Source organism: Belonocnema kinseyi, chromosome 1 (assembly GCF_010883055.1).
Source record: "Belonocnema kinseyi isolate 2016_QV_RU_SX_M_011 chromosome 1, B_treatae_v1, whole genome shotgun sequence".
In the NCBI taxonomy this organism is placed as follows: Eukaryota; Metazoa; Arthropoda; class Insecta; order Hymenoptera; family Cynipidae; genus Belonocnema; species Belonocnema kinseyi.
The window spans coordinates 50,734,821-50,746,793 of record NC_046657.1 but is presented as its reverse complement, the minus strand read 5'-3'; the positions used below and the strand labels follow the sequence as shown (position 1 = coordinate 50,746,793).

Here is an 11,973-nt window from a genome sequence, read left to right as displayed (position 1 = left end):
GGTCCCTCTCTGATTTATAATTTCAAAGCAACTTGAAAGCAAGTTAACATTACATAAAAATCGGTAGTGATAAATTCGTTATCATAAGATGAATGATCAATACCATAGCGTATTTTTGTGCAAATTTAAATTAAATGATTATCGACGAGGAGTATGAAGAGCTTTTTGAAAGTTTCTATAATTTAGCACAAAATGATAGTGGGATACACAACAGCAGGGAGGTAGATTTAAAGATCACAAGGCTGCTTGATTTGTCGGTTTACGTTTTTAGTTTAGGAAAATTTGAGAATAAATTACAATGAAATCATTACTAAGTTTTTGAGCCATAAATTGAGAAATGGACAGAAGCCAAATTTTTTATTTTAGAACTTGATAACGTTGAAAATCCAATGACTTATAATTTTTGGTAGACAATTCTTAAAGCTGATTAGAAATTCGTCTTTTTTGGTATTAAATTATTATTTTTGTTTAAACATTCATCTTTTCTAATTGAAACTTTACTTTGTGTTTGAAAGTTTTTGAATTGTATTGAAAATTTGTCTTTTTTGGAAGTAAATGAATCTTTTTTATAAAAATTCATCTGTTTTAGTTCAAAATTCACCTGTTTGATTAAGAATTCTTAAATTTGATTAGAAATTCGCTTTTTTGTTAGTAAATTAATATTTTGGTTTGAAAATTTATCTTTTTTATAAGTAAGTTGACGATAGTTAAAAATTTTAATTGCATCAAATGAAGTCACCAAAGGCGAATTTAAGCTCTTGATCAAAGAAAACTTATTTTTGAGCAAGATTTTTAGACTAGTTTAACGCTGTAATTGAGTAACCGGGTGAAGATTAATCCTTAAAAACGTTAGTAACGAAATTTTGATATTTCCCGTAAAATGTACATCTATTGCGGATTAGATACTATGAAAGAAGAAACAAATTAAATTTAATGAATTACTCGTTGGAACCTTTTGCCAAGTTTGGCTATAGTACCTAACAACTTAATTATAAGCAATAATAACGCTCGAAACTTTTTGTTGATGGTTTCATTAAAAAGTCATACACAATATATACATAATTTAGAAGGAAGTTGAAAAACGGTAAGGCTGTTCCGTAGACCGTATGAGTAAAGTTTAAATAATAAACAAAAAACATTGCAAATGAGGAAATTCTGGTTATGGAGTAACGACAGAAGTTGGAATAAAATGTTTAATAAATTTTTTTTCAAAGAATGCGCTTTTTTTACACAGGACAATGACACTACGTCTATTTTAATACCAATGCAAGTTATTAATTTTAATAATATACATTTATGGGACTGATATGAAATTTTAGGGATAAACTCGAGTGCGAAGCACGAGATACGTGATGAGATTGTGTTCGTGAAGACCCAAGGAGCTTTAACAAAAGAGAATTCACAGTAAGCAAATTACAGTTCCTTTCTATTGAAAGTACTGTTATATTCATTAACTAAAACTATCTCGCTTGTTTCTAATTTCTTAATAACTTTAGTACGTCGTTTGTTATTATATAATAAAATCTGTTTAAAATTTGCCGCCCTTTCTTCTGTGTCATATAGTATGATAGGTTTGTCCATATTGTTGACAGTCACTTTAGGAGTTATTCTTACGGGAGCAAGATGCAGTCACAACCTACTCTCATCATAATTATTAATATTTTATTTCCCAACATTAAAAGTTGAACTTATTTTTATCCAATTATTTATGACTTATTGAAACAATGCTGCACCGTAAAAATCTTTTCGGAAATTTAAACAGGGTAAATATAACTTTCTACTTTTGAAACTTAACCTCTTAAATGCTAATAATTTCACTCCTGATCATAACAAATCTAAATAATTATGTACAAAACTTCTACATGGCAACTTAATCAATACTAATTTTCCTCTTTTCTTTAATTCATTTCAATATAATTTGGATTACAATCAATTGACTCCAAAAATGACACCATGAAATTTCGGTTTTAATTCGTAAGTCTTTATTACTCTTTTTTAATTCTTATCTCATTGCAAGTTTAATCAATTTATTCTATTTTGACACCTTTTCTAGAATATAAATCAGATACCAACAGTTGAGAGAGTAAAGTGGGAAGGTTGAAATTAATTAGACACTTAACTAAGTTTTATTTAAAGTATTGGCAAATAGATTCCCGCATTCGCCTGCGCGTATTACATTTTTGATAATCACAAAATATTATTTTCTTGGTGATCGAGATGACTTGAATTCACTCTTTTATATTAGAATAAGTTGTTATTAGAACGTCCAAATTTATATAAAACTACAAGAAGAAGGTCACGTGAGCAGGTTTAGTCGGCCACGTGTAATACATTCCATGGAAATATCCTGCAAGAGGATGATTTTTGCGTTTCACGACGTCACCATCCATAGGGCCTTCTGGTTTTAGAACTGATCGTGTGAGAATAATACATTTTTAATTAAATTAAAGATTTAAGAAAAATGATTTATTAACTACTAGAACTGTATCTACTACTCATGGTCCATCAGTTACGGGTACCGATAGTTTAAACTGCGCATGTACCGAAAATCGCAGAGTTATTTGAAATCAATAAAGAACTTGAATAATCATACAGATGAATGATAAAAATCGTTTTTTATTTTCTTAAAAACAGATTTTAAGAACAATAATTTGACATTAACATAATGTAGCAAATGAATATTAAATATTTTGAAATAGGTCAGCACTTTTTTAAACATGCGCAGTTAAAAACAATGGATTTTGAACATAACCTTAAAAACTGCCTCAGCTCATGTGCACCAGCCCTGTGCAGCCCGGTACCTCTTAGTAAGAGGCCTTTAGATAAAAAGTAGGAAAGTAGAAGATTAGATAAAAAGTAGGATTAAGGGTAAATTAAAAAAATAAATCAGATTAAAGAAAATTAAAATGGCCGAAACTTGAAAAAAAAATTGATAATTGATATGTATATAAGATTTTTCTGTTAAAATAAAGCAATGACGTTTATATTTTATAGGGAAATAAATAACATTAACATTATTTACAATGTTACTAATAAGTTTAATAATTTTTTTGAACTTCCCGCCCTTTTAAATTTCTTCAATCGCATTTATTTTCGAATCTTTGCTCTATTTAATTATTAATTTTTGCGTATTAGGTGCTAAATTATTTAAGTTTATTTATGCGGCAAGATATAGATGAAAAAATGGCCGCCGCTTACAGTGTGTGTTTATATGCGTGAGTAAGCTGTTGCAACGGTTAAGGTCTGATGTTTTTTCATGTGTTTGCGTGTGCTCTAAAAGTAAAACACTTTTGAAAATATTAGGAATGGAATAACGTGAGTCTTAATAATTAAACATGAAATATAAATTTCGAATTTGCATAATGAAAAGTTTATGAAATTTCGTATACAGAATAATTATTATTGAATAATTCCAAATTATGGTATTTTGTACTAAACAACTTTACAATGTTGATTTTTATTACCTTCTCAAAAATCTTAATTTCCAAATCGATTTGACGAATAAAAATATTTTCATAAATTTTATCTTGAAATTATTGTTCTGCAATTTGTGCATTTCTATTGTGTTTCTAGTTTAAAAAATGTAAGGCTTTAAATCCACGTTTTCCCCGCGTATGCGCCCATTGGCGCGGCCATTTTTTCACCCTGACTCAAATGCGCCAATAAGAAGGTCGGGACGTGAATGGCCAGTCTCTCTCTTCTTATATGGTCTCTAAACTCGATAGGTAAACAGCGCCACTTACGCCCATATTAAGTACTAATTTTCTTCGATCCATAGTCATCCCACTCTTAGCTTCGAGTGGTACAGGGCTAATCTCGCCATCTTTGAGATTTAAGCTTGGCCTTTAACGTATTTTATTTTAATTACCTCCAAATATCTTCAGCGCAACGCAAGTTGTCTCATCAATCCCTGTTTTTGCATTGTAAGTAATGGGACTAGATATCTTGTTAAAATTTATAACATTTTATTTATTTATTTAAAATTTTTCTGGCTGCGGCCCGGTTAGTAATAAAATTTACAAAGAATTTGCCAACGAAAAAATTAGATAGTATAAAGTATGTACGTCCAATGGGAGTACTCTGTTTTAAATATAATAAATACAATGAAATTGCATTAAATTACATTTATATTTTTTAAAGTCCGTCTGAGCGTCTTTAAAGGAAATTTGTGAAAATGATGATTACATTTACATCCTGAACGTTTTATAAGATTAAAATTTATATTTATTCAATTTCATTATATCCCTTACACTCAAAGGTGCAATTACTCGCTAAAAACTAAATTGGAAAGTTTAAGCTTATATGTATACAATTCAATTTTTGTTTAGGAGATTCTTTTTTTATTATGAATATAATTTATTGTATTTTTATAAATAAAAGAGATTATAATCGCTTGCAGATTTTTATTGGCATATCAAATTAGTGAAATATTTTTAATTTCAATAATTTTTTTCACGCAAATATTTTCTTTACTAAGGAATTTAAAAAAGTGGTCCAGTCTCATTGCTTACAATGGAAAAAAGGGAGTGATGGCACTACTAGCGCTATGCTGGGCGTATCAGGAACTAATAAATTCCGCGCATCAAGAGTTCACTTTCTTATTTTTAAATGCAAATGGCTAATGCACCTGCATTATTTCTTTTTTATGAGTTACTAATCTCTATAATTTTTAGATTTCTACAATAAACTTTCTTCAGTGCAATGTTATTTAATCTGCATTATAAAGTCAAAGGAGAATATTTAGGTTTTAAAATTTTCGAAGTGAGTTGAGGCAATAAGTAAGTTCTGTACGTTTTAAGCAGAATTCTCTAATAATTATTTCAAATTCAAAATTACCAAATTCATTAACAAAGCGAAGCGTTAAACCAGTTCCCATTATTTCGAAAATGCCAACAATAGCTGAATATCGACCTCGGTGCAACGTATCCTTATGTCCAAGAATAGCAGGCCGCGGTCCTGCGTGAACAATATATTTATTAAAGAAATCATTCATTAATAAAAATTAATATTAATAAATTTTTTTAAATTGTTTTTTTATAAGGGACCATAATACCGTAAAGAAAGATATTTAATTAAAAATGGAGATAATTTTTTCAAATTTCGATCCTGTTCTTGAGGCAAAAATGTTAAATATCTAAAAAATTCTGTGATTTATGATGGAATTTTATTAAAGTTTTTCGATCAGGATAGAAATATCTAAAAAAAGTTATGTATTTTTTAATCCTAAATTTTTATTTTGTATTGCACAATTGTCGAAAAAATATTTTTTATCTTTCAAAAAGTAATATTTTAACAATCCTCTAAATTTGATGTTTATAATTATTTTAGACAAACGAATTTAATATAGTCGGTAACTTGGAGTTTCCGCCTTTCGCTTTAACATAAATTCGATAAAAATCGGTAAAATTGTTGTCTTTTAATTTATTAGTTAATTAAGGTACAACTTTTGATACTACGATTTTTCTAATGTCTGACAATTACCAAAGACTTTTACCAACTAATTTTAGCATTCTGAATTTAATTCAGAGATCAAATAAAAAGTTATAATTAATTTAAAAGTTATGAACAATTAAGTAAACATGTATTTTAGTGTGCAAAATTAAATCTTTAGTGGTTAACATGAAACTACCGATAAACACACTTTATTTTTGTATAGTATTATATTATTACATTCAGTTATAAAAATGTGAATTAATTGTTAATTAGGCAGTAGTTTGCAATTATTAATAAATCAATCAAGATAATTTCACATTCGTCCGTTGTTTACTTTAATTTCCTTAATGCTTATATTTACTTATCTATTTAAAATATATAAAAAATAGATAACTCTTTCAAATTTTGTGTTTCTTCCGTATTATCTAAGTTTACACTTATCCGAGTTGTCTCCTTCCCAAATTACCTCAAATAATCGAGGTTCTACTCTAGTTGTTAAAACGAAAAAATAAACGCAATTTTGTTCTTTTATGAAAAAAAATAAAACTTGAATTTCGGTAAAACACTTCTTGTCGTTATAAATTGCTATAAATCTATTTATGAATTTTTTTTATTGCCAATTATTGAAATTAGAAAATACGTAACTTTAGTAGATTTTTTGTTATAAACAAAAAAGTTTAAATAAAATTTCATAAAAAATCGCAACATTTTCGCGATGTTTAACCCGGCTGCCTCAAGAACAGGCTCCAAATTTGACCAAATTGTTTCAATTGTTAATAAAACATCTTTCCGTTATATGGAACCATATTGCAAGGTCGGATTATGTTTTTATATACCCCTGGGTACACCAGTTCTGTGATCTCGCCTATCCAAGTATGTTTGCCACTTCGCCGCCAGTTTTGCATCAACTATTGCCTCAAATCCATTTTCCAGCGCAAGAAAATACTGTATGTGTTTAGCATTACTTGTCATTCGTATACGAACACCTTCACTGTTACGGGGTGGCCTGGTCGGCGCACGTAGGCGACTGTATCCTTGTTTTGGGCTTGATTCTGTAAGAACAAACATAATGTATTGTAGAGTGGTCTAAAAATGCATTGCAAAATATGCTTTAATTCTAGAGAGCAAGCCACCCCTTCCACCCAAAGTTTCGGTTTCCTGAAGAAGTAAATCTATAATTTGTATTTTTATAAATTCAAATATTAACACGTATACTAATGGAAACAAGCGGGGAATCTCACATGACGACTTTGTAAAGCTCTTCACTTGGGTTGATTGCTAGAGAGATCGATCAGCGACCTGGGTCGGAGCAGTGTTGCGGAACGATCGTTTTATTCAAGTAAATAATAATAAAATGATAATAAATGGTAGCTCTAAGTAGATGGTAGCTTTAAAAAAGCATCCAGAGGTGCCTGTTGTCACCTCCAACGCTAGCGGCTACAACATCATCACAGGAGGTTTCAAACTTCGAATTGGATTGACTTAGAACATTCTAATCTCATCAGTCACTTGACTTAGTCCTTGTGCAAAAAAATCACATAAAATCCGACTCTAACCAAAAAATTTTCGACATGTTGTGCAGTAACCATCTCCCCCCATCATGCATGTGATTGCGACCCTTGCCGTCAATGATGGGGTCAAAACCAGGATTTGTGCAATATATCGTCTTAAGCCTGTGGCAACATTTTCCTTTTACTAATAATAATAATAAATTATTATCAGATTTTATTTATTATTATTATTATCTTTACTAAGTATTATGATGACCCTACGGAAGGTGTTCTCGCACGTTGGTTTAGCAATCTCAAATTCCTATCCTATGCTCTATTTGTTTAAACAATTTTTTTTCTTAAGTAGGTTTTTTTCGTTAACTTTTAAAAAATGAAAAAATGGAATACCCGCAGTTATTTTTCTGACTGTTTAGTGCAGAAAAAATTCAAACTAACCATTATTTAATCGTTTAAATAAATATGTTTCGAGAAATATTAAAAAAAATTGTGTTTCCTGAATTAAGCATTATATTGAATAATTCTAAGAAATAGTAAATTGTTTCAAAGACATACCTTCATTTTCTAAACAATTCTTATTTGTTTAACCAGTTTTCTATTAAAAAATGTGGTGCAATAGTATAAAATATAACGCATAGAATTATTTTCGTAAATATATATATATATATATATATATATCAATATAGATTTTTTGTGTCTTCCAGTATGTCAGTTTTACATTATTAAAACTTTTAAATTCTTTAACGGAATAGAATATAAAAGCATTTTATATGTAGTCTAATCACAACGCCGATAAAACAACATTATTTTTCGGCCAAAGACAATGTTTTCTTTTAAGTATATGGAAATTGTTATTTGATTGTCTCATGATTTTTATTATTTTAATGATTATAAAAAATTGTACTAATTGTAGAAATTTAACTGAAGTAATATTATTATTATCATTTCAATTCTTATAAATGACCTAAAACATAGCAATTTGTCCTCGCAAATGTTGTTTAGAGACATATAAGATTCTTTTCCAGATTATGATATTTGTTGTCAAGTTTTTGATGAATGTTTACTATTATAAGGAAGATCTCTCGTAAATTTGATGTGGGCGAAAAAACTTTCGTGGCCTGGAGAATTTTTTTCCACCAAAGACTTATAGAATATCTTTATTATATAAATGAAAATTTGTGAAAAAAATAAAATAGGTGGGGTCCCTTTATATAAACAATTAAAATTCAAAAATGTGTTGTTTCATTTTTCCTAGCATTCTTTGATTGTTAAATGTATATGCAAATTAAAAATTAACAATAATGGGTACAACTCAAAAACTAAATTTAAATTTAAAACGACAAGAGAGTCCTGATTTTGAAACTATGCACAGAAAAGGAAAATTTATATTATATTCAATAAGAGATTTTTGCAACTAAAAGAATTGGCTGCTCTGCTGAATGTGCAGTTTCCCGAAAGAAATAGTGAATATATAATACAAAAATTAGATTTTATAACAACAATTTCTTATGCTCAGTGAATAATTATTATCTTAGAAAATAATTGATAAAAAAAATAATTGATTGAAAAAATGGAAGGAGTTTTTTCACCACGAGGTGTTTAAGAAAAAGTAAACTTGAGTCATTTTAAAAACTGCAGACCAGAATTTTTTTAAACATTTTTTTCGAGCGCTGATAATCAAGTTTCGCTTTTCCAATTGCTTAAAGTTACCCGTTAAAAAGGTGAGAATCACTTTTGTCAGTTTTCTTTTCTGAATACGTACTTAATTCAATTTATTTTTTATTTTTTAAGTTTAGAAATAAATTTCTTGAAATATTTTACTTTTACAATCTTATCAGAAGACCCCTTCTCCCCGCTTTTATAAATATCTACGTTTCGAGACCCTCTGAACCCGAAAAACCGATTTTCGGAAATTTGTCTTTCTTTCTGTCTGTTGGTGTGTGTGTGTTCGTGTGTCTTTAGAGTTTTAATCTGGAGCACGATAAGTTTCGAAAGAATTTACAAATTAAATTAGCCTTTAGTTTACTTTTGCAGGGTCTTAAATTGAAGGCCAAGTTTGTTAGCCACCTATTTTGTATAAAAATTCAAAAAGTTAGAGCATTTTAAAAATCTTTGAGACTACTTTAACATTTAAAAATTCGATTGAACGATATTAGTAGTACTTGAAAACACCACTTTTAAAATGTTTCTGGAAAATTGAAAATTCTAATTTTGATTGCACAACAAACAATGGAAAATCAAACATTCCATTTTGCGGTCACACTTTGCAAGATACGACAAAAGATGAATCGACAAAATTCTGCACACAATAAAAATCTACAAGTTTGTTATTATTTACTTTTTGATAAGTTACGCAGTTTTTTTAATTGGGAAAAATGATTTTTTTTTTTGAAAAACAAAGCAAGGCACGCAACAAAATAGAGAGAACGTTTTGTATACCCAAAAAAGATCTGTGATTTAAAATGTCATTTTTTCTAAACAACAAACAAGAGACGAAAAAAAGAATTGACAAAAGTTTTTTAACCATATAAGATCTACGAATTCGTCATAAACTTTTGTGATAGGAATACATTAGAATCAAGAAAATTAATTTTTTGGGAAAAACAGCCCGAATTACAATAAGTTTTCAGTAAACAAAATTTTTCGTCAGCAATTTATTTAAAAATTTCCTTAAAGTCACTCTACGCTATGATTGATATTTTTAATTTTCAATCGTAAAAATAACAATGAAAACAAAAAAATAATTTAAAATCAAAAATTCCAGTTTGCGGTCAAACTATACAAGATGCGAAAAAAGATAAACAAAAATTGGGCTTTCAAAAAATATTTACAAATATTTTCCAAATCACTTGTTGTTAGGACGAGTAGATTTTATTTTAATCGTAAAAAGCAAAATTAAAAGTAAAAAAAAATAATTTTTAAGAAAAACGAATTAGCATACGAAAAAGACGAAATAAAAAATGTTTTTTCAATAAAAAAAAGATCCACAAATTTCTTATAACCCCTTTTTATGAAAATAAATTATATTTACAAATTTCCTCAGAACCACTTCACGTAAAGATGCATTTTTTAAGTTGAATTCACAAAAAATAAAAATAAACAATTAATAATTTAAATTTATGGAAAAGCGACACAAGTTGCAATAAGATGTTTAATAACAAAATAGTTGTCTTGAGGAAAGTGCAATTTTTGATAATCACAAAAAGAAAAACCTGAAAACAAGTCTGTTTCAATATCAATGCAAATTATAATTTGCAGAAAGTTTTTAATTATTTAATTACAACTTTAAATTGTTCAAAGTTGCATTACTGGAAATGAACGTGTTTTAAAACTCGAATCTATTTTTAATAAAAATGCAAGTATTCCTTTTTAGTTAAAGATTCATCTCTTTAGTTGAAGATTTAACTATTTCGTTGTTAGCCAATTAACATTCATAGTGCAAAAATCATCTTTTATGTTTGAAAAAATCCCAAGAACATAGAAAATTAAGTTTTTTGTTTGTTATATTTTATATTTACTGAAAGATTTTTATTATATTGGACAAACTTACCATTACAATTTATGAAAACCATCAACATAAAGGGAAGAGATGCAATTAGGATGTTCATTATTTCTTGTGAGATTTCGTAAAAAATAACTACTAAGTCTGGATCATATGAAAAAAATCGTAAAGAATAACAAAGTATTACAATGTATGCAGCCTACGCGGAAGCAAAAATAGAATGTCTTTTCAGCCAGAACAAACTTTCGAAATTAAAAACAAGGTTTAACCTTGATATCTTTCCATCCACTGATATCCTGTGGTGAATTCAGTAGGAGAAAATTTAATGTTTCATATTTCACCCACCAAAATTTGTAATTTAATTACAAAAAATGAAACTCATGCAAAGAAGACTAATTTAGAAAAAAGTTTGAATCCTCAACCAAAACAGTTAAATTTTCAACTAGAAGGATGAACTTTCAACCTACAATGTTAATTTTTTGCCATAAAATACAAATTTTCAAAAAAATACAGGAATTTTCAAAAAGATAATTAACATTATTTCATTTATTTAATTTTTCACCTCATCCCAATATAAAACTTTTTATTTATTTAATCGAGAAATGCCCCAATAATGCATTTGTTTATTTAATTTGTTTTTTATTATATTCATAAAATTGATCGAAAAGTTATGAATTCTGCTGAAGTTATCGACAAATCCCCGAACAATGCTTTCTTTTAGTCAATTTGATTAAAAATATCATAAGATTAATTAACAAATTACGAATTTTTCTAAATCTACCATAACGTTGCTAACTAAACAAAAATTGACACAGAAAAGAAGAAAATTTTGTGTCGAAAAATGCCTGATTACAGCAATATAACTTGCAAAAACCTATAATTTAAAAAAAAAACGTGAAAAACATTTTTTCAACAAGTAATTCGTTTACAACAAAATTTTTTGTTTATTGTATAATATTGGAATATCTTTAACTAATGTTACTCTATGCAACTTAGGCGATTTCAACAATTTTCCTGTTATTGAAGATCACCGGGAAATTAAAATAGAAAAAATGGCAATTTTTTCGTCATATTTGTTTATTTATAAAAAAATGAAAATATAATTAAAAAATAAGGCGCGTCAACTCTCTTAGAAAGCTTATCAGCTTTCTTCTTTAAATTTTTGTTGTTTAAATGATTTAATATTTGTGGGCTGTAGGTTATTTTGAACAAAAAATGTCATTTTTTCCCACTGTGCAACGTCGTAATTAAAGCATATTTTATTAACATTATTTAAGAGTCTTTCAAAAGAATGAAATTGGGTCAAAACAGTTCTTTTGGCCCCAAATGATGAGAATTTCAATAAAACCGAAATTTGTAAAATTTTTTAGTATAAATGTGCCAAAAGTCGACATGCGGTTGGTCACGAATTTTTTCGGTAGCTGTCAGATCGATACTACAGTCTGTCAAGTTAAAGCGTGGGTGGCTTTACTCGCAGTCGGTAAGGTGTATCGACATGATTTTGGTGTCAAAATATTAAGAAGAGCTCCC

The 11,973-nt window shown here is 28.2% G+C and overlaps 1 protein-coding gene across 1 annotated transcript in view; it reads right to left on the bottom strand.

Annotated features, from left to right (window-relative positions):
- Nucleotides 1-2,171: 2,171 nt before the first annotated feature.
- LOC117175626 overlaps nt 2,172-11,973 on the bottom strand; it is a 12,920-nt gene continuing 3,118 nt past the window's right edge. Inside the window, exons 2-4 of the mRNA XM_033365338.1 lie at nt 6,270-6,485; nt 4,837-4,956; nt 2,172-2,410 (exon numbers count right to left, since the gene is read on the bottom strand). Coding sequence (XP_033221229.1) covers nt 2,283-2,410; nt 4,837-4,956; nt 6,270-6,405 — 384 coding nt within the window. The 5' untranslated portion in view covers nt 6,406-6,485 and the 3' untranslated portion in view covers nt 2,172-2,282. The remainder of the gene's footprint in view (nt 2,411-4,836; nt 4,957-6,269; nt 6,486-11,973) is intronic.